At 38.4% G+C, this 24,330-nt stretch overlaps 3 protein-coding genes across 9 annotated transcripts; 2 read left to right on the top strand and 1 right to left on the bottom strand.

Annotated features, from left to right (window-relative positions):
• Positions 1 to 17: 17 nt before the first annotated feature.
• tmem50a (transmembrane protein 50A) lies at positions 18 to 4,180 on the top strand. Its single transcript, XM_079369317.1, has 7 exons — positions 18 to 126; positions 675 to 778; positions 972 to 1,084; positions 1,602 to 1,669; positions 1,918 to 2,010; positions 3,101 to 3,161; positions 3,271 to 4,180. The coding sequence occupies exons 1-7, from the start codon at positions 30 to 32 to the stop codon at positions 3,314 to 3,316; spliced, it is 582 nt and encodes a 193-aa protein (XP_079225443.1). The 5' UTR covers positions 18 to 29; the 3' UTR covers positions 3,317 to 4,180.
• On the bottom strand, positions 3,596 to 7,558 carry rhd (Rh blood group, D antigen). Of its 2 annotated transcripts, none has more exons than XM_079369316.1 (10): positions 6,975 to 7,558; positions 6,463 to 6,649; positions 5,817 to 5,967; positions 5,551 to 5,698; positions 5,246 to 5,418; positions 4,936 to 5,073; positions 4,725 to 4,828; positions 4,555 to 4,634; positions 4,316 to 4,389; positions 3,596 to 4,147 (listed from the first exon to the last, which is right to left on the bottom strand). In XM_079369316.1, exons 1-10 carry the CDS (start codon positions 7,297 to 7,299, stop codon positions 4,121 to 4,123), a joined length of 1,407 nt encoding a protein of 468 aa, XP_079225442.1. In that variant the 5' UTR covers positions 7,300 to 7,558; the 3' UTR covers positions 3,596 to 4,120. The 2 variants fall into 2 exon arrangements, with proteins under 2 accessions (XP_079225442.1, XP_079225441.1); XM_079369315.1 differs by having other exon boundaries at positions 4,725 to 4,852; positions 6,975 to 7,556.
• Positions 7,559 to 7,978: 420 nt separating this feature from the next.
• maco1b (macoilin 1b) lies at positions 7,979 to 22,562 on the top strand. Of its 6 annotated transcripts, none has more exons than XM_079369308.1 (12): positions 7,983 to 8,480; positions 9,539 to 9,680; positions 11,809 to 11,935; positions 13,252 to 13,375; positions 15,938 to 16,116; positions 16,636 to 17,200; positions 18,682 to 18,840; positions 19,136 to 19,318; positions 19,421 to 19,541; positions 20,144 to 20,318; positions 20,441 to 20,639; positions 21,105 to 22,562. In XM_079369308.1, the coding sequence occupies exons 1-12, from the start codon at positions 8,401 to 8,403 to the stop codon at positions 21,106 to 21,108; spliced, it is 2,058 nt and encodes a 685-aa protein (XP_079225434.1). In that variant the 5' UTR covers positions 7,983 to 8,400; the 3' UTR covers positions 21,109 to 22,562. The 6 variants fall into 6 exon arrangements, with proteins under 6 accessions (XP_079225437.1, XP_079225434.1, XP_079225436.1 ...); XM_079369307.1 differs by having other exon boundaries at positions 7,984 to 8,195; positions 8,367 to 8,480; positions 20,441 to 22,562; XM_079369310.1 differs by having other exon boundaries at positions 16,642 to 17,200; positions 20,441 to 22,562.
• The last annotated feature ends 1,768 nt before the right edge of the window (positions 22,563 to 24,330 follow it).

The following is a 24,330-nucleotide window of genomic DNA, read 5'->3' as shown; positions in this document are numbered from 1 at the left end:
TGCAACATCAAAAGCTTCTCATTCACCAAATGGGTGTGGATTATCTGCGCATGTGCATGACCGAGCTTTCGTGTAGTCTGATCGGGTTTATCCAGGGGGTCTACATCAAAAAAAGGAAAATAAAAGGTAGGAATTGCTTTAAAAGTAACGTTTGATTTAACATATACTGTTTGGGAGTGTGCTTTCGCTCGCGCTACCGATGTCATTTGCGTTATGCTATTATTTGAGCGTTTCCGTAGCAAGTAGAAGACTTCAAGGAAACGTTTGCTAGTGCCAAAGCTATGAACAATAGGCCCAGACTACACTGCTTTCTCATACCTATTGTATACGAACTGTATGTGTTAATGTCTTTAAAGTTGATACCATGGCAGCATTGTTGAAGAATAGATTTCAAAAAGTGTAAATGTACAAATCTGAACTTTGTGATCGCTTCTGTCGCGATACAGCTGGGATTGAGCATCATAGCCTCCAGGAACATATCAGCAACTCCATATCAACATACATTACTTGACAATTATTATTATTATTATTATTAAAGGTTTGTGTTGAAGTTAAATACGATTAGCATGTTACTTACAACAAACATTTGTGTCGTCGAAATGACTAATTATTACAGTTTTCGGTGTTATTGTTTTACTTCTACGACTTGTTTACGTTACTGACATTTCCCTCAGTCATGTCAGGTTTTCTGGACGGAATCCGGTGCGGAGATTGTGAATGCAATGTGGACTGGGGAGAAAGAAGAAACACCATCGCATCCATTGCAGCTGGAGTTCTGGTATTCACATTCATTTTTTTCTTTTCTTTTTTTTTTTGTAGACGGTGGTTAGTATCTGCCTCTACTTACTCATGTATAGTGCAGGGTTCTAGGTTTTCCTGTTTTAAATGTTCAGAGCTTTACAACGCTTAAACATGCAGCCTCGTACTTGTCATTGAAGTCCTTTTACAAAATCTTGATCTTGTGTTTCCAGTTCTTCACTGGTTGGTGGATCATCATCGATGCAGCAGTGAAATATCCTGATGAAGGACAGTTTCATCATGCATATCACACTTGTGGAGTCATTGCTACGTTGGCCTTCCTCATGTAAGACAGACTCTGTTGACTGTTTCTGTAATATGATATCATATTGAATTTGACAAAACAGGGAATCACGTAGTTTAGTGGCGCTGAAGCTTAAAGCCGCATCTCCACTTTCCTGCCTTTCTTCTGTATGGAATTCCGTATTTGTCAAAGACATTGCATGGATGCATCCGACCATACAAATGAATGTGTGTTTGAGACTGGATGTCACAAGATAACAACTTAGCTTTCGAGTGACAACTAAGCAATTCTCCTTTTCAGGGGGCTGAAAGCTTATTAAAACCAAGAAATTGACCGTGTGATGCTTTTTTTGTTACAGTGCTTCATACAGACTGTGATTAGTAGAAGTAGTTGAATCCTGCAGAACTCCATATTGCCTTATGTACCTCTTTCAATCTATGCTGTGAAAATGTACATTTCTAAAATTATCAATACAAAGCAATCAAGTGAAAGTCAATAACACTGTTGGTTCAGATGTTTTTGTAATATTGTTGTTTTTTATGTCATTTGACCAATTTAGGATAAATGCTGTTTCAAATGGCCAAGTGAGGGGGGACAGCTACAGTGAAGGCTGCATGGGACAGACTGGTGTGTATAAGAGGACATAAATGAACTTAATATTATGAATATGAATAAGTACTTTTCAAGTTCCTGTTCAATATTGTTTTTTTCTTTACTGGATATTCTCATACCACCCATTCTGTTTTTACTGCTTTAAGACCCTCATTTCATTGGATTTTATTTTTTGTATTCGTACAAGAGATACAAGAGACATATCCATAAAGAAGTGCTGGGCGGAGTCACCCAGTAACTGACTGTCTTATCTCTGTATGCAGGTGCTCGAATGTGGCTCTTCATTGGCTTCATGCTGGCTTTTGGCTCCCTCATAGCCTCAATGTGGATTCTGTTTGGGGGATTTGTTGTGCCTCGTAAGTTGTGTTTGTCTTCTTAGCACAATTTAACAATGACTGCAGTAGGCCTTTTCAGACTACTGTTTCAAGGCGCAATATTAATGTCCCAAAGTGGGTGGATGAAGTGATCCCTACTTTGTACCGTCTTCAGAGGCTCTTTCAGGCTTTAGCAACAATGTGAATGAAGCAGCAATATTACGGAATTACGGAATCATTATGAATGTCTTAAGACTTGATGACAGCGGAGCTTTGTTAAATTGCTGTAGCAGAATTGCAGTCTGAAAAGGGCTAGTATTGTGGTGGGATAATAGTGCTTTACAGATTGTGATTCTGTTACGGTGCGTAACAATGCTCCGCTGTTATTATGCTTTTGTTTTGAAACGTCAAATCCACAACTGTGTTATCGGTGCACCAGGGTGTGATTTCACATCTGTTACAGCATTTTGGAAGCACTGGAGGCATGATGTATTAAAACAGCAGGAGTTTCACATACACACACTCAGACGTGCACACAAAGTGCTGTTTCCCCCTGACCACTCAGAATTTACACATTGCTTCTGTTGTCCCCCTTTTGCACCTCTGTAACAAGTAGGGCTTTCACACTTGTAAAAAACTCCCCAAAAACTCCTGATATTGTTAGGAGGAGCAAGTTTGAACACAAACAGTTGAATATTTCTTTATCTGGAGATTCTCTTGCCAGCCCTCTAGTGTTTTTTCACATAAAGTCTACTAAGTGAGTTGATGTGAGAATGCAGCATGATATAATCTGAAGAATTCACCTCGAGCCACTGGGAGAGGGGGTGGTGACATTTATATCCTGTGACCACTGCATGGTGCATAGGAGCAGCCCTCCTGAAATGATCTTGATATTTGCATTAGTGGCTATGTGAAAACAGCTTTCAAAACTACTTTCCCCACAATTCCACCTTCATAGGCTATGTGTTGCAGAAGAGGCAAGCCTCGACATCATCTTTTGTTATTGTTTTGATTGAGATCTCTCTAGCATACTGTGCATTTAAATAACCATTGCTGTATGAAGCAAGCAAAATGTCAAAGACTAATCACATACAAAAAGGATTAATGCAGCACCGTGTTAATAATTTTTCAGAAAAGACTGTTGTCTACCCTGGGATTGCCATATTCTTCCAAAATGCATTCATTTTCTTTGGGTGAGTTAATGTCAATAAGCAATCCATAACTTTAAACCTATTCACACATGAACAAGAACACAAGTTGTGTCGAAATATTTTCCAAGACTTTTCTTTTGCCTCTAAACAGGGGTTTGGTCTTCAAGTTTGGACGCACGGAGGATCTCTGGCAGTAACCGATTCAGCGTGTCTTCATGTCTACAGTTCATAGACTCTGCTTTCTGCATTGTATTAGAAAACATGCTTTAATGGTTATTTTCTTTATATAAACTTTTTTAGCTTTAAAACGATCCATTTTTAGTTAATATTATTTGCATTAAAATAGCTAAATCATAACTAAAAACAGATTTTTGTCATTTCTATGGATGTTTGATCTTTACAAGTGTGGCAAATCTGTAAATGAATCTATTTGCACTCTGATTGTGTGGCAATGATACTATAATGGTTTACAGCTTGTGTAAAAAAGTGTATTTTTTGTGAGCTTGACTTCCCAGAACTGTCCACATTTCCTTTGGGGATACTTTACTTCTATAATAGCCTTTAATTCCAAACACTCATATGGAAAAAAATAAAATACATTATTAAGGTATACCATGTAAGGCAATATTTACCTTTTAAATTGGTAGAAAGAAACAACCATTCAGCTCCACGTGTCAGTCACTCAGATTTCTCGAGCTCAAGCTACTGATAAAAACCGCTGGATTTTTTAGTCTTTTTCAGGTCTGTATATGTACAATTATCTGTTTTCTTAAATCTGTATAATCAAAACAGTTCCTGGCAAAAAAGTCAGCATTAAACCTAAACAAAATGCGTATTACAATTATTCTTTCAAGGTTTTTCCTTGCCATTTTTATGTATCTTTGCACACATAACATGTAGTTTCCAAAAAAAAAGGTTTCAGTTTGAATACACTGTTATAAAAGCACACCAAAGACTTTTTACTTCGAAGATCAAGCTCCATCAACTTCCTTCTCCACATTTCACTTTTGCACTGCAAGATGGGGAAACTGTAACAATAAAATATTGTGTTCATTACTGCATTATAAGTTAACATTTTCGTTTTGTTTTTTCTAAATGAATTGCCATTTAGTATTAATGTGGATTACTTTTTTATGTACTTTTATAATCTTACACTTTATAGTAGTTTGTCAGAAGATCATTTTTTAATGCTGTACCTCCCAAAAGGCCTGATCATCAAAACATTTCTTGTCCTGGGATGGTCTCCAGAAGTTCAACTTCAGTAAACACCCTTGAAATAATACATTTTAAAGTCATGAGGAAATATTTCAAGTGGCAAGCATACAATATTGATAAAAAATCTTGGTCTGTAGAATGTTGCTCTGTTACTACAAAATCCCTAAAATTGATCCTTTGTCCGGTTGATATGAAAACCTGACTAAATTAGAAGACCTACCTGTAATTATTCCCATGGACAGACTCAGAGTGATGGTGATGAATAGTGTACAAATGTGAACAACAGCAAACCGGATCCCGCTGCCAGATAAAAGATCGTTTACAAAGTGTACATTACATTTTGGGTGTGAGTGCCTGTAAATGCATGTTCCATGGTAATTGCATTCTTACATTGTGTGATCATCACTGTCTTTAAGCTGAAGGAGGAGATGTGCCAGCCACCCAAATAGACCAGGGAGCCCATGTGTGCTCAGGATAGCACGCGTGTCATGGCACTGAAAGGCAAGAAGCATGTGGATCTGGAAAAAGACAGCTCATGAGTATTTTCGCAATGTTACAATTATTTATCAAAATATTTTTGACTACTTGTGATGATAAAAACCTTGAGATATCGGAATCCAAGGGTTGAGATAATTGCTGCAGTGAATCCGATTGACATGGCTTCCCATGGCTGATGAACCACTGACATGGAAACCCCAATAGCAACACCACCAGCAAGGGTGCATGACTGCATGTGGTTCTGTCAAAGGAGTGCAAGTATATAAACAAAACTCAGTTGCATAAAAAATAATTAGTGATACAATTTTTTAATGACTCCAAGGTAATTAGAAGTGTGAGTCCTTTCAGTTCATCTTACAATTATTGCTTATGAGAGCACATTTCACAGTAAACATACCAAGTGTCATATATACCAGGTTGAGTTTTCCCTTGGGACTGGAGAGGACAGACATTGCAGCTGCTGTTACAGCACTGACAGCCAGAGCAAGGTAGGTGCTGCACACAACCCCCAACTTTCTCCCAGAAGAAGCATCATCCACAAGTACTGAATTAAAATTTGGCCAGAACATCCATAGACACACAGACCCTAAATAATGTAGAAGATGGACTCAGATTATGCTCAAGTGGCTCAAACTTCTATATCAAGTCAAAGTAGAGCTTTTCCAGTTGCTGCAACATCCTTATAAACGTATCAAGCAGCAACATCAGGAAAACGTACCCAGCATGGAGAATAATCCTGTTTTGTGATCAGATTTCTCTTTTTCAAATGGTTGCTCAGATCCATTCTGATACAGCATCCAAGTCAACATGAGTCCAAAAATGGCCCCAAAGATATGAAGCTGCATGATGCTGTTCAAAGGTGGGACCTTGAGTAAGAAAACAGTGAACCAATTTACCAGAAAAGAGAGGATAAAGTAAGCATAGCATACATGATATTATTATATGAATATTATTTGCTCACAAATGGTGCTAACAGTAACTGACCTTTAACAGAGTCTGGAGGAGCCACTTATTCAGTACAAATCCAGAGACCTCAAGCAGGGCAATAAGGATGAGGTGCACAAGGTTAGTCTTCCCCAGCACGGCTCCACTTGAAATGAGGGCAGATACGGTGCACATCTCAGCAACAACTAAGCTGTAGTAAATCGGGATGTAAAGATGAATCGTAAGGAAGTGAAAAATCAATTCAAGGGTGTCAAGGTTTGAATCGGGGGTTTGAAAAATTAATTGCAGTAGTATGGTGAAGCGTCAGCAGCTGTAGAGCAGAGGAGGTTGGTTGTAAGAAGCAAGCGTGCAAGTGGAAGCATTTTGGCTTCCCAAGACAGAAATTGAAAGACAAAAACTTTGCAAATATTATAACAAGACAGAGAACTTCACAAACAGCATAACTAACATGATGCATTTAATCAACAATACAATGAGAAGCTCTGATCACTGTGAGACAACTGTATCTTAAAATAAATGGAACATGCACTTCAGATATAGGTTACATTTTCATGCTTTTTTTAAATATTTCTTATGTCTAAGTCATTTCCATTTGCAAGAGGACATTGTGCATTCAGAAGAGACCATTTGCAAATGTGATTTAGCAAGTTGAAGGGTAGTAAAAGAATTTAAATAAATGCCCTACCTTCTCAAATTAATCCTGATCTTTCCGCTGTAATACCAGGACTCAATTCCATTGAGTATGACAGCCAACTGAGTTGCCATGATGGCCACAAGAATGTTGAACCCACAGCCACTGAAACCATAACGGACTAGAAAAGTGCTAAGGAATCCAAAACCTAAAAACACTATAACATTCACATCCTGGAAGTCTGAAACAGAGAATAAATGGTTTTCTTGAGAATTACATTGCACTGTTAGAATATAGTCAGCGCAAGTTTCAGCCAACTGTTTCAGAAACAACCCAGCCAGTCATTTGCGCCAACTGTAACTGTGTGAGCTTATCAACACAAAGCAGAAATAACGTTCTCCTCCTTCCCCTGCATTTCAGTGTGTAAAAAATGCTTATAAATGACCGTAATAGTCTGAAGGTTGTGTAATATATTATTAATAAAGCCACCCCTTCCATGAAACATGAAAATTCTAAAAATATAACATTTCAGACATTTCCCAACCCCCTTCTAAACTCAAACTTACTTGGGTAAAAGTTGCTGAATGTTATTCCGTGAACATTCCTCTCTATCTCAGTGTATACGCAATATATGAAAATAAATCCCATCTGCAAAAAAAGCAATAAAGGTGCCAGACGGGAGCGAAGACTTGGTGCGTACCGGGGAGCCATTGCAGACGAACCCTGCACAGTTCTCTTCAAACTGACGCACGTTTGGTTCCCTGTCGCTTTTAACGGGGCTAGAGCCCAAAGCAGTCTAATCACTTTTTTATCAATAAGGCTACAGAACAAGATCGCGCCGGTCATGAGCAAATTTTGGATCTTGCTGCTTAGAAAGGCTGTGTTCGACATAAAAGCAATTCCTATAGTTCAAATTTAAGAAAGACAGACATATCAAAATGGGCTTATTCATACATTGAATAAAAAAATCACTTTTGACTAAAATCAATATATTCCTATCACTCTTTCTGTTTCGAGAAGTGCAGAACAACCAGCTTTATGATCCGCAAGTTCGAATAGTGAGAAAAGTGGCGAAATTACAATTAAAAGTGACCAATTTTACCCTATAACGTGTATCTTCGTAACACACTGAAAATCATAAATTGGTTTATTACATTGCTTTGCATTTCTTAGGGTTAGGGTTATATCCTACACACACACACACACACACACATACACACACACATACACACACACACACACACACACACACACACATACATAAAACATCATTTTACATTCATCCTCTTACTTTATGGCCTTTAAGCCAATGGTGCAGGGGATAAACTCATATAGAATTTTGAAAACGGCACACTTTTTTGGTCTCGCACACGACTGTGTAGCCTACATTAGGCACACATTAAATCAGGAAATCAATCATTGTATATCGAAATGGGTGTTTTGTATCAGGCACATATGAATTGACCCTAAGACTTAATATTTCCTATTCACAACAAACCAAAGACAAAACCGACAAAGAAAAATACACCCGCCTTCGTAAGCAGCTCATTGGTCAATCAGCGATGCCCGATTTGTCTAGAACAATCGGATTGGTTAAACGTCGAGCTGTCACACGCAGAGCTCTCCTCTCATCCGCTTGCCCCCATGTTGTCTTTGGTTGAGGAAAACTGAGTACCCGACCACAGTGCAACATAAATGGCCCATTTCTATATCCGTCAATGAGAGAGGCCTCGGCGGAAATACCGATTGGATATATCAGCTGTCTAACAAGTTAACGTGAAGAAACGGTGAGGTTTGGCCTTAATGAGTCTGCGCTAACAGAAAAGGAGGAGGTTCCCGAATAGAGTCCTTTATTTATTTCTTTGTTTCCAGTGGGGAAAATAATAATAGCAGTATATACCAGCCACTTCATTCATTATCCTTGTCCGTATATACAATAAAACTGGATAAGATTACAGTGGTTACTCGACGGCCAAAGCCAAGGGGAGGAGGATGAAGCGGCGCAATGCGGACTGCAGCAAACTCCGACGGCCGTTAAAACGGAACCGAATCACCGAGGGTATCTACGGCAGGTAAGTTACATGGAGCCTGAAAACAGGGGTCTCTCACGGCCATTATGGATGCATTGTAAGGGGATCCTTGTTGCTTGTTAGCCGTGTAAAGTAGAAATCCCTTATGTTATCAAGCTAGCTTAATAACCTAGCATATTGCTAACGATAGTTTAGTCTAAGCTCCTGTTATGTTTTCATTGTAGCCTCATTAGCAAGTGATGTTAGACGTTACGCTAGCTGTAGCGCAAGGCCCCAAAAAGCCTTTGTATAACTAAACCACAGCGTCCTTTTCAAAGCAGCGACACAGCTTGAAATACGAGACAAGGCCCTTTGAATAAATTTTAAACAGCCACGATTATCTACAATGTGCCCACTTCAGTTGTCATCTACTGGCTGCGTCAAAATTAGCCGCTTCACCGTTAGCTATGGTAACTTTAGTAAGCTAACACCAAGTTACAGCCGCTTTAGAAACAGAACATACAACTTCACATACGCCGTGGTGAGTTAATGTCAAGAAAACGGCTGTACTCTTTTCACACTGTATTCCGAAGAGCGTGTGTTGTACTTAGTTAGGACATTGGTAGTTATAAACTGGGTAGCTTACAGCATTAGCCAAGCTTTCCTTTCCAGCCTCACCTGGCAGCCCACCCACGTCAAACTGGATCTGATGAACCGAACTTTAAAGGGCACCTGTAACACACGTCTGTTGGACCTGGACATGTGCGGCAGCTCCTGAATTATTGAATAGGAGTTCTCCCCATCCCAAGTAAATTTTGTAGATCAAGGAAAAGCCCACATTGACTGTGAACAAACAGAAATTTTAGGTTGTATTAAATTGTCAAAGGTAACTAAAGACCAACAACATTGTATGAGCTATATTACCCTCGATGGAGAAAAAAGGCACATGCTCAACAAATGCTCACAACAACATTATATACAAAGAAAGAAAAGTGCAGATTTTTTCTTCAATATGTCTGTGCTATTTGCGAATAAATCCAAGTTGTTTAGACAATTGTGTGTTTCACAACTTTTGTTTTCTAGACATTTTACCTCATCCTTTTTAAAATATTTTTCTTTAGTACCTTCCTGTACCTGAAGTTCTTGGTGGTGTGGGCACTGGTGCTTCTGGCAGACTTTGTGCTGGAGTTCAGGTTTGAGTACCTCTGGCCATTCTGGCTTTTCATCCGGAGTGTGTACGACTCCTTCAGATACCAGGGGCTGGTGAGTGGCAATGTAAAACTGATAATTCTGTGGTCAGGGTAAAGAATCAGCTGGGTGTTAGACAATGCTATCTTTCAGTGTTTTTTCCAGTTCTGCAATCGACCCTTTAGATTTGGCACTAAAATAAGGAAGTACAGATATTTACTTTGATCATTGATACATATGTAGGGAATATGAACTATATCCACAAGCAAACGGATTTATTTTGGTCATGATTTCACTTAGTGGTTAAACTTTATTTCCTAAGTATTTCCTTTTTCTTTTTTTACCTGAAACTCAAATAAAACAGAAACACAAATCAGCCAAAATGAGAAATCTTAATTGTAATTTTTATGAATTGATAAACGCGTATAAGTTAACAAAACTTGTCTCTCACAGAACAAATCAAAACTTACTTGCTGATATTTATCTTTCATTCTTTAACTTTTTCTTTGGCCATTCTTTATACAGAATATATTGTTTTAAAATGCATTGTGTAGATAGGTTTGTTCGTGTTTCTGAGGTTTCCAAAGCTGCATAAAGATAAAGAGATGCAATAAAACATTTTATTTGTGAAATAACAAATATTTACACAAATAACCGATTTTAAAGGATAGAGCTACAAAATGTCTTATCAAATTAAAAAACCCAGAATTGTCATCGAGAAAACAAAAAGCAGAAAATGTGAGTACATGAGGTTTCTGTAAACCTGCTATATTTATTCAATATTAATATTTTTGTCATATCAAGTAATGGTTTAATTTTCATCATTGATTTTGTTTAATAACGCAGATTGATTTAGGGATAGAGATGAAGACCCTATTCTATTAAACTTACAGTATGTAAAATCCGCCGCTAGGCGGCTCTTTTATCATGGTACTAAAAACAAACGAACTCCGTGTTGAATCAATACAAACGGTGCTACTCACTCATGATCACTACCTGTGCAGTCTCATTCTCTGACTTGCCTCTGCTTGTTTATTGTTGGGGGTGAGGAATGAGGATGGTAGTGAGGTTCACACTGTGGTGGAGACACTTTTGTTATAACATCAAATTACTTACTGTGCCTATGCATCTACTTTACTTAAATATTCTTTGATTTTGTTTTTTCTTGTTTGTTTGTTATGAACCGTATTTCTTGCTCCCTTTCCTCCCACTCTAACTTTGTTTCTAAAATTTCTTTCCAAAAACCTACTAAACACACACTTGCACACACATCCGCACACATGCACTTCAGCTGGCTTGTACTGTAATTGTATCATCTTTTTTTGTAAATGTATTGTCTCTTGTCTTGCAAAAAAAAGAAGAATCAATATGAATGGGCGAAACTGACCTGCATATCCGAGTATAATTTACCTTAACAATTATAAAGTTACGAATTTCTCTGGCATTGATAAATATTTGAGGTGATTGAAGTATTCAACTAAAAAATATGTATAACATGGGTTTTTTCCACTTTTTTAATTTAAGTTAGATATTTCAATCTAAACTTTAGCATGAAATTCTACATGCTGTACCTTTAAGACTCAGATTCCAAACGATAACATTTGAGCTATCATCCCTGTTGTTGAGTCTCATATATTCTAGAACTTAACATTTTATCTTGAGTTGAGTCACGTCATTTAAATCAAATTACTGGTGCACAAACATACATTGTTTATCTTACTAAGTGTTTAAGAGGACTTCTGGTTAAAGTATGAAGTGATCAAGGGCAGGTCAGCAAAATGACTATTATTCAAAGGTATATACAACATTAGGTGTTTAAATGTAATGACAATAAAACGAAAATAAATACAGTTGTTGGGAGGAGAATCATTCATTGTTCTCACAGCGATATCCAATGGATAATAGAGATGCAACCATTTGTGATTGTCTAAGATGAGCTATAATAAGCTTATTTTACATCTTTAGAAATATTTTACGTTAATTAATAAAGCAATAACAGATAAGATAAAAATGAACAATCCCCATTCCTAATCAGATTACTCAACTTTAATCAATTCAGATTTGGTAGTTCACCATTATGTGAACTGGCACCCAAGGTCTTCATGCTGGTTTTTAACTCTGTTTGAAAAGTGTTGTTTGATATCTTTGCCTTTTATTGCACATGTAGCTGGTTTATTGTAACAGTTTGTCCTCTCCCCGACAGGCCTTCTCAGTATTCTTTGTGTGTGTGGCGTTTACCTCGGACATCATTTGCCTCCTCTTCATCCCAGTGCAATGGCTTTTCTTCGCTGCCAGTACCTATGTGTGGGTGCAGTATGTTTGGCACACAGGTAATATCTCAAGTGTGCAGTATAATAATTTTTCTATAAATTATAATTGAATTTAGAAATGTCTATATGCTAATTATTACTTGTCAGGCTCTAACAAGGCATGATGTTTGTAATTGAGCTGCTTGCAGCAGATTAGTTGTCTGTCTGATTTAGTGGCATCCCCCTGGGTTGACATTAGGCCAGGTGTCGGATTGAAATCCTAGTCTGTTGGGGGAGGGAGTAACACATCGTGGCCCCAGATTCCTTCTGAGCCTTCTAACATCACTTGCCATCAACATTCACATCCATGGGATGTCACAGTAGTATAAATATCTCTTTTCGCTCCACAGCATGGTGGCGAGAGTGCCTTGAGTCTATTGCAGCTGATAAGACAATGAGTAATTTCTTGCTCGTTGTCATGTTTGTTGATAGGACTGTCTCACCAGATACATTTAAGGAGTGTATTATAGACTTGTTAAGAAAGATATTCTTCCTGTCTAATCCATTTGTGAAAAGGCTTGGGGTTATTATTGTGTTGTGCGAGCTTTGTGTCGCGAGGAGAAATGCATCTAAAAAAAACAATCGACAGGGCACTTTAAACATGGCTGGGTTATGCTTGTCTTTTAATGGACTGCAGTGTTTAGCTCCACCGTTTAGGGTTGGAGCGATATACTTGGCACCCCAACCGAAGGGTACCAATAAGTAGGCAGGTAAGGGTCTGTAATTTGGGGATCTTTCCCGGCTTTAGTCAATGGAAACCCCACAAAATATGTGCCATGCCATGACGATCCGAAGTGAGCCACCTAAAGCCTAGTTTATGCTTCCGCATCACATCAACAGTGTTGAGCATTAGTAGTTCTGCGTCGAGGGAACGCATTCCTCTGCAATTCACCATGGGCGGTGTGTCTTTGTCGCGGTGGTTCTGCCACCTCTTCATGCATTCTGCGACCTCCAGCCCTGTGTTTTTTATGCTTCCCTCCAAGAATTATTTGCCATTTTGCAGTAGTTATAGTGATTTGATGATGAGTTGTAGAGATGATCATATTTTCCCACAACTTTTAAAATGGCGGCGTTGTGGCCGTTGTGTCTGGAAAGCAACTGCTGGAAATGACACTCTGAGCGGAAATATCACAGACCTTGCGGTCCATGCATTGCTTAGTCAGGACATTTTGGAGGTGCGCATCAGGATACGGCATAGGGGTCCGCGTCGACGGGACACAGAATCATAAACTAGGCTTTAATACTCACTGCTATTGCCTCAGTTAAGGTTGCACCCAGTTCTGATGTTCGTGGCATGACCCATTAATGATATCTCTGTCCTGTCCTTTTTTTTCTAGAGAGAGGAGTTTGTCTGCCCACCGTGTCTCTATGGATACTGTTTGTGTACATAGAGGCTGCAATCAGATTCAAAGACCTGAAGAACTTCCATGTGGACCTGTGCCGTCCCTTTGCTGCGCATTGGTAGGCCAAAGATTTTACAGAACTGCTAATTAGATGGAGTCCTGGGACAATGCTTACCAATAATCAAAGATACATTTGTTTTTATATAGTAAATAGTAAATAACAGCAGTTATCTGATGAGAAGGTCAAGACCACACAATTGCTATATTTAATAACAAAGACTTTATGAAATCCACCACAAGCAAGCACTTGCCAACAGTGGAAAAGAAAACCCTTGCAACAGACAGATCCTATTTAGCCAATCAGATGATCCTCCAGTTGGTCATAAATTAATATAGCTAAATGGTTTTCAACTTAACCACGGTCTGGTTGGCTGAGGAAAGACCTAGGAAAATGTAATACAAAATTAGAGGAAAGGAAATAGCAGCAGCTTTCCTATTTGGAATAATTTTGGATGAAACACCGGTGCTGTATACAAACGGTAGAACAGCCAAATGACAGGAAGCAAGATTATAGTTAAAGCTAAAATGCCATTAATAACATGCCTTGAGATATGTCATCCTGGCATCACAATATTTTCATTTTTTTTCTTTCTTTCTAAAGCACCCAAAAGCAGGCCAGGTCTTAAATTCTCCCCAAGACAAAAAAAACCATTATATGCATTTATGAAAATCCTTTCATGACTTTCAAGTAGCACTTCCACTTTGTAGGCCAAGAGAGCTCTGCAGTTTTAATCGTAGAATGTCTTTAAGCTGTGCAAACCTTTGCTCTTTAAGCTGTGCAAACCTTTGCTGAAGTCGAAGTTGTATCATTCATTAAAGAGCATATTGCAGGTTGATTTTTTTTTTTTGTAAATTAACACTTAACATTGTCTGATAATGGTTTTAGATTAAGTACATTTTTTATATGTGGGGCGGCAGTAGCTCAGTCTGTAGGGACTGGAGGGTCACCGGTTCAAGTCCCGGCACGGACCAAGTCCGGAAACTGGTCTGGTAACTGGAGAGGAGCCAGTCCATTTCCTGAGCACTGCCGAGGTGCCCCTGAGCAAGGCACCGAACCCCAAAACTGCTCTGGAGCGCTCGCTGTGGGCAGCCCCCTCACTCTGAGACCTCTCCATTAATGCATGTCACTAGAACCCTGTTTGTGCATGAGTGTGTATCTCGGCCTATGTGTGTGTTAGACAGAGTGTAAAAACCGAATTTCCCCTCGTGGGATTAATAAAGTGTAAATTATTATTATTATATGTTCTTCAACACAAAAGGGCACTAATTTAGAGGAGAAAGTGGCTGTTTTTACCATAGCTGTTTTTTGCATAGCTGTTTAGAACATGCTGTTTTTCAACAACGTGTCATATTACGTAACATAAGGGAGTCGCGTTCTGTCACTCTGCTTTGATCAGCTTTATGTGTATGTGTATTAATCGATGAATTAAACCTTTATTGCCCCCAGAGGAATTTGTCTTGCACCGAGAGCATGAAAAAACGGCAAAAGCGTTTCCACATTCATGATAAAAATCCACAGGTGTTTCACCATAAAAAAGGCTATACGCAGACAGTAAGCATTTAATGATTTAATCTGCTGGAATCTTCTGTTATAATAGAGCGTGTAATAGACACCAGACAGTTTGTGTTAATACATGTAGTCATGCGATTTTCTTATAAATCCAACTCTGTTGCAGTTGGGAAAGACAGAACACACAGTTTTGAGCATTTGGAAACAAACAGAAACACAAGCTTGACGTCTGTCAGTCCTCTATCCCTTTAAAACGTTTTTACGTAAGTGCAAAAGCAAATATATTAAACTGTGGATTATGTGCGCTGTTGTGCGTGTGGATTAGTGGACATTCGCTGTGAACTCGTATCAGGAGCAAACTGCACCATACACTTTATTTGCTATTTAAACAAGGTGAGCACTCGGCTGCATCAGGAATATAATATAAAGACATTAGTGCTGCATTTGAACAGACTGTAGATCGGCCTCTATGTACACACAGCGCTGTTGTACAGTTTTTACGAGGCAGTCCCATACAATGTAAAGGTAAATAATCAGCACTTACACACCTACTACAAGTTGTTTTTAAATTATTGTATCTAATTACAAACTTTACATATGCTGATGTGAACACATTACTGGCCCATATATCGCTAGCTGACACCTGTCACTCACCAGGACGCCGGCACTGGGTCTCTCCTCACACCACAACTTCTCTCCTATGCCTGTTATTCCTCCTATTTCTGCCCTGTTTCTGCTCTCTATCACGTCTAACAGGTTCATAATAGTAAGCCAGTGGACTATGAGATGTATTGGAATACACATTTTCTTTATTGACGGGAGTGACACTCAGATCCATGTTAATGTTAAACAGTCAGCGGGACTCCCTTATGTTACGTCACAGTCGAATATGGAAGTAAAACGAGCAAACGTGCTAAAAAGTCTCCAGGAGGTTTATTAATTTATGAATCTCTTTCATAATAGTGTCTTTTAAGTCATTTCCCTTTGATTAGTTCACTGGTGTCTTTAGCCTGCAATATGCTCTTTAAGGGATTATGAGATACTTCATATACATTTTGATATATTGACAGAATTTTGACATAACTTCACATCTTGTATTCATCCCTGTAGCATTGGCTATCCAGTGGTCACTCTCGGCTTTGGCTTCAAGAGCTATGTAAGCTATAAGATGCGCCTTCGGAAGCAGAAGGAAGTCCAAAAGGAGAATGAGTTTTACATGCAGCTCCTGCAACAGGCTCTGCCACCGGAGCAACAAATGCTTCAAAGGCAAGAGCGAGAAGCGGAAGAAGGTAAGATTTACGTCATGACATTAAATACAGTACACAAAACAAATCACATCATTTGATTAATTAAATAAGTAGTCAAAGATTTAGAATAGTCAGTTTGTCAAGACAGTTTGAAAGACATAATAGGTAGCTACGAGGAAGTTCTGGGGAAAAGTGAAGTCTTACTAGCCTTGTTAACATTTCATTTTTTCTAATTAAATGGTTGATGCATGTTTCAAACAGGCTTTTCTCTAGTCATTGTTGGTTTATTGTCAATCTTTCAATCAAGCAAATCTGATGTACATCGGCAGGGTGTGCAGCCTTTTCTTCACTGATAGATGTCTATGGGCGAAGCTATACCTGTCACTATAAGTTACACTTTCCAACTTATGTGAATCCTGTCATTGCTTACACTGCTACACAAGTCATTCTTCAGAAATGGAGAGTTGCTGTAAGTTTTGGTAAAGAGAAATAGAAAGCTTAAGTAAATGTCTTTATATCACGTTCATATTTATCCCATACTCCTCACTCTTTTTCACGCAGCAGCAGCAGCAGCAGCAGCTAAAGGTGTATCTGAAGTGGACTCACCACCAGTATCTCAGAATGGTGCCCCAGCCAATAAAAAGACATCAGCACCAATGCCGGAGTTAGAGTATAGAGAAAAAGGGAAAGAGGGAAGGGGTGGCGGCGATTCTAAAAAGCAGCACAACAACATCCTACCATCATCAGTGGACTCTAAACTCCAGGAGATGGAGTATATGGAGAACCATATGAACAACAAGAGACTGACCACAGAGCTGGGCAGCACAGAGAACCTGTTGCTTAAAGAGGACAACAATTCCTCTTGCTCATCCTCCTCATCCTCCTCCTCCAAAAACTACAAAAATGCTAGCAGCAATGCTGCGACGCTCAACTCCTCACCCCGTGGTCATAGTGCTACCAACGGCAGTGTGCCCTCCTCTGCGTCATCAGCTTCCTCTTCCACGGGGAAGAATGAGAAGAAGCATAAGTTAGCAGTGGGGAAGGGGAATTCAGCTGGCTCCCATAGGGATCCCACAGACAACTGTATTCCCAATAACCAGTTGAGTAAGCCAGAAGCACTTGTCAGGTAAGAAGCATGTGCTTTCATTAATACTAAACTATAAGATAATCTGCTATATTATTACTAACCACACTGCCAGAATTATGTTGAAATGAATTGTTTTACTTATACTTTATATCTACATGTCTTTACAAACGTTAGCATATAAATTGACAGACACACAGTCACCATGTTTTCTCACACTCCCCTGCGTGCTACACACCTAATGAGAGGAGAAAGAGCTGCTGACTGGCATCACTTACAAGTTATAGCAGTATGCATGGAAATCAATGTATAGAAATAAATGATTGTACTAAGACTATGTCAATGCCACCCCCCGTCTTATAACTTTTGGAAACAGAGGGTGGCAATGATCACATAACTTTTAAGGTTGTAGCCTATATAACCGGGATGGAGTTGTTTTTACTGACTTACTTTTAAGTTTTGTTTTCATGGTCTGCGGTGATCCTGCTCTGTGGCAAAAAGATCTGAGGAGACAAGTCTGTGAGCCCAAACTGCAGCACAATAGCGTAGATGCATTAGCCCGCATCTACGATCTCTCTGCTTTGGCAGATCATCTGCACACTCAAATCATTCATGATCTAAGATCGTTATATCACACACCACTAATGTGAGACAAATAAAGACAAGTTGCTCCCTCTGCTACGTCGGCGGTGTATGAATGGGATTAGTTACTTCTAATGTTCTCAATACATGAGAATGTGTGGATGTAACATGCAGTGTCAAAGCGCTTTGAATAGTCAAAAGACAAGAAAAGTGCGACACAAACTCAAGTCTGTTTACTATTTACAATTTTTATTGATAATGATATTAAGACCCAGTTTATACTACTTCTCAATATATATCTTTTTGCCTGCATAACACCACTGTGCACGCTGAAATGTAACCTGCTGACTAAGGTTGACTTCCTTAAATATTTGTTGTGCTGCAAATTGCCGGTCAACTTTTTTTCTTCCATTTTTTTGTTTGCTGCTTCACTGTATCATCAAGTGAAACTCTGTGGCAGGCTGCCTTTTGTTTTAAAGTGTTTTCATGCATCAGTCACAAGACTATATAATAATTGTGTTTCCAAAGTAAATCACTTATATTTCACAGCTTACCATTAGTTATGAAACTAAATATTGCAAGCTGGAGGTCATGAAGAGGACTTTTTGGTAATGGGCTTTTATTGGTCCAAGGTTGTCATTAAATTATTTATGCTTAAGTTATGCTGACCTAAAATCAGATGAAGTTTTTCCAGCAGTCTTTGATGTGAGGGTAGGTTCCGGCTAGAAGTAATTAAGGAACCTGATTTAGTTTTTATTTGACTTTGTTGATAGCTGGTTGAATCAGTGTAATCCATCTTTCCTTAACATGAAAATGAAGTGATACTGTGGTATAACATGGAATTTGAGGAGTGAATTTCAATGCATTTTTTAGAATTAAGTTTATTCTCTTAGCAACATTTTCATGTCCCACGTCTCTGTTCACTTTCCTTACCTGGACAGATTGGAGCAGGATGTTAAGAAGTTAAAGGCAGACCTCCAGGCCAGCCGGCAGGTTGAGCAGGATCTGCGCAGCCAGATTGGCTCACTGGGCAGCGCTGAGCGCTCAATACGCACTGAACTGGGCCAACTGCGCCAAGAGAACGAGCTGCTTCAAAACAAGTAAGTGGGGGATATACTTCAGTAGATCATAACAGGTTGAAGGTCACACTCATTACTGAAGTGATTATTACCAAACAAAGCTTGAAAATAATCACGTTTATTTCCTTTTCAAAAACACTTTAAATTCCAAGCTAATTCTTGTTTGGGGTAATGTTTGCTAGAGAAGTCACTCCCAAAAGATGAACCAACAATAATGTGATAACTCAAAAACTGAACGACTGGATGTACTACTTCTAATTCTATATATTTGAAATGCACAGTATGTGCTAACATATATGCACCTGTGCACTTTTAGGCTCCATAATGCTGTGCAGGCAAAGCAAAAGGACAAACAGGCAGTGGGCCAATTGGAGAAGAGGCTCAAAACAGAACAGGAGGCTCGAGCCAGCGCCGAGAAACAGCTTGCTGAGGAAAAGAAACGAAAGAAGTTAGAGGAGGCCACAGCAGCAAGAGCAGTGGCACTAGCAGCAGCATCCAGGTTAATCTGTTTTTGATCAACTTTTTACTTGTACCTCACAAGTAATGTTGCATGTTATTCACTGATGTAAATTAACCACTTTATTTTCCCTCTATGTTTCAGAGGGGAGTGCACAGACACGTTGCGGCGGCGAATCACTGAATTAGAAACAGAGTGTAAAAAACTAACGATGGACATCAAGCAAAAGGAGGACATGATTAGAGAGCTTGAATTGAAAGTTCAGGTATGTTTTTTTAAGCAATTTGTGGTAAAAAAAAAAAAAAAAAAAAAAAGTCAATAATTGAATATTTTAGTATGCTTATTTTATCCTGTGATCACCATGTCATATTTAAGAACATGTGAACTGTACAGTAGAGGAGGAACCAGATGTGATTTTACACTCACAATTTACAAATGAGATTTTTGTTTCTGCGTAGTGATTTAGGAACACTTTGGATTGTCTATCATGAGAACCTTTAGTGACATTGTCCCCATAATGCCAGGTTGCATAATTCAATGAAATACAGTGTCAAATATGTAAATATCAATGTCTTCATGGCACCATGGATGTATTTTCTACATTTCCTTGTATCTCACAGTGCATCTGACTACAGTGCAAAAATATGCCCAGTGAAATAAATGTTGCATCTCATGTCAAGTAGTAGTCACTATTGATAAAATCTTGATTTTTATGTCCATTTCTTGTACCCAAAGGAATTTATATGGATTTTTAATAGCACTTTGCTGCTAAGAAAGTTTTTTTTTTTTTTTTTTTTTAGGTCTTTAAAAAAAAAAAAAATGTACATACCGCTTACAATTACCAATACTTTATCTCCTTTCTATCAGGAACTTCATAAATACAAGGAGAATGAAAAAGACACAGAGGTACTGATGTCAGCACTGTCAGCCATGCAGGACAAGACACAGCACCTGGAGAACAGCCTTAGTGCAGAGACCAGGATCAAACTGGACCTTTTCTCTGCACTAGGAGATGCCAAAAGACAGCTTGAGATTGCACAAGGTAAGCAAGAATACCAGTAAAAATATTTACTTAAACATAATACTTAAAGGACTAACAAACCTATAAAATGTCTGACCATAACTCTCAAGGTTTGCTTATAGTTTGACCTTGTTGTTTTTCAGGTCAGATCCTGCAAAAGGACCAGGAGATAAAAGACCTGAAGCAGAAGATAGCCGAAGTGATGGCCGTTATGCCTAGCATCTCGTACACAGCTGACACCAGCAGCATGACCCCCGTTGCCCCCCACTACTCCTCCAAGTTCATGGACACCAATCCCTCTGGCCTAGACCCCAATGCCTCCGTTTACCAGCCACTCAAGAAGTGAACGTTCTTTCCTGCCCCTTGCTACCACCCCCCATCTTGTCATTTTATGTCCCCTGCAGGCCCACCATCTCCCATTCTGCAGCTGAGAACATTGTTTTTGAGTTTTATTGTTTTCCACGCCAGGTCAGAAGGATGTTGTATTGTGTGACTGTATTTGTTGTAGTTAAAACAAAAGACAAAAAAAACTTAAAAAGGAAATCACATTTCAACTAGGAAAGCCCTTTCTAAAGTCTTGTGAAACCTCACAGAATTGGGTATTTATCTGCATCTCATGGGTGTTGCTCTACCTTTTCCACTAGTGCCACAACTGCAACAACCTGAAACCAATTCCCTGCTCATTTATCGTGGGGACACTCTCTTAATTTTAGGTTGGTTTTTTTTCACCACCAAAAATTACAAAACAATTTGTCGTACAGCCTTCCTGTATCCCAATCCATTGACTGTTTTTTTTTTCCTTCTAAGGTAATACGGCAACAACTGAACAACCAGAGGAATGTAGTGCATAGTCAGCACAGACTCCGACACAAATATGTTTTATATCTTCAGACAAATGAATCCTTCTCACAGATGCTTTGGTTAATTTGAAATGAGCTTGTGTTGGAAACAGAATAATAGACCTCAAACTTAACTTAACCCAAGCAGCTCCTATTCCTGACCATTTTGACACAATTTGGGTTTATGCATCTGTATTTTTGAGTGAGATAAGTCTGTATATTGTACAAGTTTCTGTGCGATTCTCTGCATAGTCTTTAATTAGTTGTCATAATCACAGTGCCTTGAGTTGAAGACATAGAGTGAGTTTGATAATGAGATCCAGCTGGCCCAACCCTTCCGAATAAGTGGTAGACCTCATCCAGTACACTGGGACAAAGTTGCCTTTGGACGCTGCAGTAGGGAAACTGATCCACGGTGTCCACATGAGGGCAGCCTTGTCCCTTATGTTAAAAAAAAAAAGAAAAGAAAAAAAAAGATACAGTAGACTGCACCAAGTCCAAGACTTGTCACCGTACTCGGATTTGCCTACTGTCAGTTTGTTGACATGATGTTAGCCACCACAGAGTCTACTACATTCAGGTCTCCGGCTCATCACATGTCCACTTGTAGGTAATCTCTTCTGTTGGTAAACCCCAAATCTGTAGACGTAGCTGCCACTCTCTCCTTTGTTTTTTGAATTCCAACTTAAAGTTGCACTATAGTAAAACAAGCTGTTTTAAAGGGAAACTGTATAGACTGTGCAATGTAGAAAGAAAAATTCTGAAATGCCAATTTTAATATAGGAGTTTATACTTTTATTTTAATTAATCCTCAACTTCAGTTCATGTGCCAAGACTAAATTGCTTGTTTCTATAGTGATGTTCTCAAGAATGTACTGCGAATACATTGGCCAACATGTTTGTTAAATATCCAGTTGAATATCACTTAGTGGAAGTTTATGTTCAGCAGGTAGAGAACGTGGTCACCTGTTTGTAGTAGACTGTGTAGTTTAAAGTAAAGGACTAGAAAGTCAAATTTCTTTTGTGAATGTTACAGTATTTACAACTGTTGGGCATGTGGCTGTTTAAAAGCAGTTTCTTAACTTCCTGTTTCTGGTATTATTTTCATGCTGGGATAACATTGCTTGAGTCTGGTATGGTTTCAGCATCATCAGAAATTGTCATTGTTATGCGTGTGGTTTTCAACCATTGTAAATGGAGAAGCTTTTGGAGCTCAGATAGCTGTCATTGGCTCTTGGAAAAAAAGTGAAATTACAGATTAGTCAGTTGTATGTTCAACTGATTGTTGAAAGTATAGAAAAGTGTTTTGTTTGTTTTTTGTTTTCTATGCCCACAGTCACTGCTCTGTTTCTCCCCAGGTCTGACCTTGGCTGTGGTCTCGCTCTGTGAGGTTTACAAGGAATAAACATTTTTTCTTGCAGATTGACTTTGCTCCATTTCTGCTGTTATTCCAACCATTTGTCCAGAGATTTTTAAAATAACTTGTTAGCTTTAACTAATATATATATATATATATATATATATATATATATATATATATATATATATATATATATATATATATATATATATATATATATATAGTAATTTTTATACTTCATCAATATCACACACTATTATATTCACTTTGAGACATGATAACAAAGCTTGTAATGGGTTTCAACAAAGTGGGATCAATATTGTCAAAGAGTCACTTGAGCTGTGTTAGGGCTAACGTAGCCACCATTTGCAGTTTTTAACTAATGATTAAGACCTTAAAATGAAGACATCTCTGCCCTGGCTGCTTACATTTTTCAGATCTGTCATTAATTTTTCCTTTTAGAAGAACAGAAGAGGGAGAAAATACTCAGTTACAGGTAACAAGAATGTAAACCTAGTAAATGGTTAAGTATTGAGTATTAATAGCTTGCTTTTAATACTCAATACTCAGACAGTCTTAGAGTGCATTTTTCGGCAACCAGGACAGTTTTCTTTAACCTTTGTCAGAACAACCAATTCCATTTTTTAAATAAAAGAAAAATGTGCATACCAAACACTAATAACGGCTATTTAAAGCATAGTTAAGAGTTGTTCTCACAAACGGCTATCCTGTAGCACTGTGTTGATGGGTAAATGAAATATGGACTGAAAATTAATGCAATAATAAAAGTGGAAATGGCTGTCATTGGCTTTTAAACATCGTATAAAAAATCGCAGAGTTTCTGGACTCTGGATTTAAGAATTGACTCATTAATCGAACCATTTTAAAAAGAGCAAATTATTATGTGCTGCTTCACATCTTTATTTGGGTGATAATTCATTTATTTTGTCTAATAGGACTGCTTCCGATTGAAAAAAACAGCTGTTGAGGATCCTGAATTTCAATAGCCCACTTCTTCACAATTATCAGTCGAACACTCGAATGCCAGGTCTCCCAAAACCTGTTCAGCAAGAAAAATGTGGGTAAAGCTTACTTCTAGCTAAAATTGTTCCTGGTTTAAGCCCAAATTTGTTTTACACTCGACCCACTGTATTTTGTAGCTGTACTTTTTTCCGGTTCGGTAACGTATTGCTTGGCAGTTGCATCGAATTAACAGATTATCATAGGTGTTTTTCAGGCCATCTGCATTTGGCAAAGCTTTAATCAGCATGCAATCAAGCCAAAAATATTACACCAAATCCTTAGGTTTGTCTGTCTGTCAAAAATCCTTAAATAAACTGCATTATGGAGAAAGTCACAAACACTTTCTCGAGGATCTTTGCAATAAAGAAAGGTAGCCTAAGATACAGGTAGTTACATCTTCTTATAACCATTGAATGTAGGCCTACATTTCTAATCATGTCCACATCCAATATAATATGTCAGTAGAAATGTTACTTGACCAGCCAGTAGGGTTTTTTACGGAGGTTTTTTTTTGTACTTTTCGGGACTTCAGGAGTTCCGTAGTTTTCTTTTTATAAGATGAACAAAATAGCATCTTTATTACATTCTTGGTCTAACTTTGTATTTTCCTCTTCTGTAGATCCCCATCTCTAGTTAACCCACAGGTAGCTTTTTTTCTGAGCCATAATAACTAATATGATCGCGTTTCTTTCCTGCACCTTTGGGGGCCATGTTTTGTCATTTTCATCATATAGCTTTCTGAACATAAATTAAAAGCCCAGTTTGAGACCAAATATAGGATTTAATAGGAAATGATTTAGTAAAGAAAACG

This window comes from Symphodus melops (assembly GCF_947650265.1).
Source record: "Symphodus melops genome assembly, chromosome: 19".
NCBI classification, from domain to species: domain Eukaryota; kingdom Metazoa; phylum Chordata; class Actinopteri; order Labriformes; family Labridae; genus Symphodus; species Symphodus melops.
The sequence above is the reverse complement of the archived record's forward strand: the minus strand, read 5'-3'. Positions and strand labels throughout refer to the sequence as shown.

Excerpts from the sequence above, each read along its gene's own strand:
- tmem50a (XM_079369317.1), top strand. The coding sequence starts at position 30 with ATGGGTGTGGATTATCTGCGCATGTGCATGACCGAGCTTTCGTGTAGT. Across the intron at positions 127-674 it reads CAAAAAAAGGAAAATAAAAG|TCATGTCAGGTTTTCTGGAC; the intron begins GTAGGAATTGCT and ends CATTTCCCTCAG. Across the intron at positions 1,085-1,601 it reads GCTACGTTGGCCTTCCTCAT|GATAAATGCTGTTTCAAATG; the intron begins GTAAGACAGACT and ends TGACCAATTTAG.
- rhd (XM_079369315.1), bottom strand. The coding sequence starts at position 7,299 with ATGTCGAACACAGCCTTTCTAAGCAGCAAGATCCAAAATTTGCTCATG. Across the intron at positions 4,390-4,554 it reads GTCCATGGGAATAATTACAG|GGTGTTTACTGAAGTTGAAC; the intron begins GTAGGTCTTCTA and ends TATTATTTCAAG. Across the intron at positions 4,148-4,315 it reads ATGATCAGGCCTTTTGGGAG|TTTCCCCATCTTGCAGTGCA; the intron begins GTACAGCATTAA and ends TTATTGTTACAG.
- maco1b (XM_079369308.1), top strand. The coding sequence starts at position 8,401 with ATGAAGCGGCGCAATGCGGACTGCAGCAAACTCCGACGGCCGTTAAAA. Across the intron at positions 18,841-19,135 it reads AACGAGCTGCTTCAAAACAA|GCTCCATAATGCTGTGCAGG; the intron begins GTAAGTGGGGGA and ends GTGCACTTTTAG. Across the intron at positions 19,319-19,420 it reads GCACTAGCAGCAGCATCCAG|AGGGGAGTGCACAGACACGT; the intron begins GTTAATCTGTTT and ends TCTATGTTTCAG.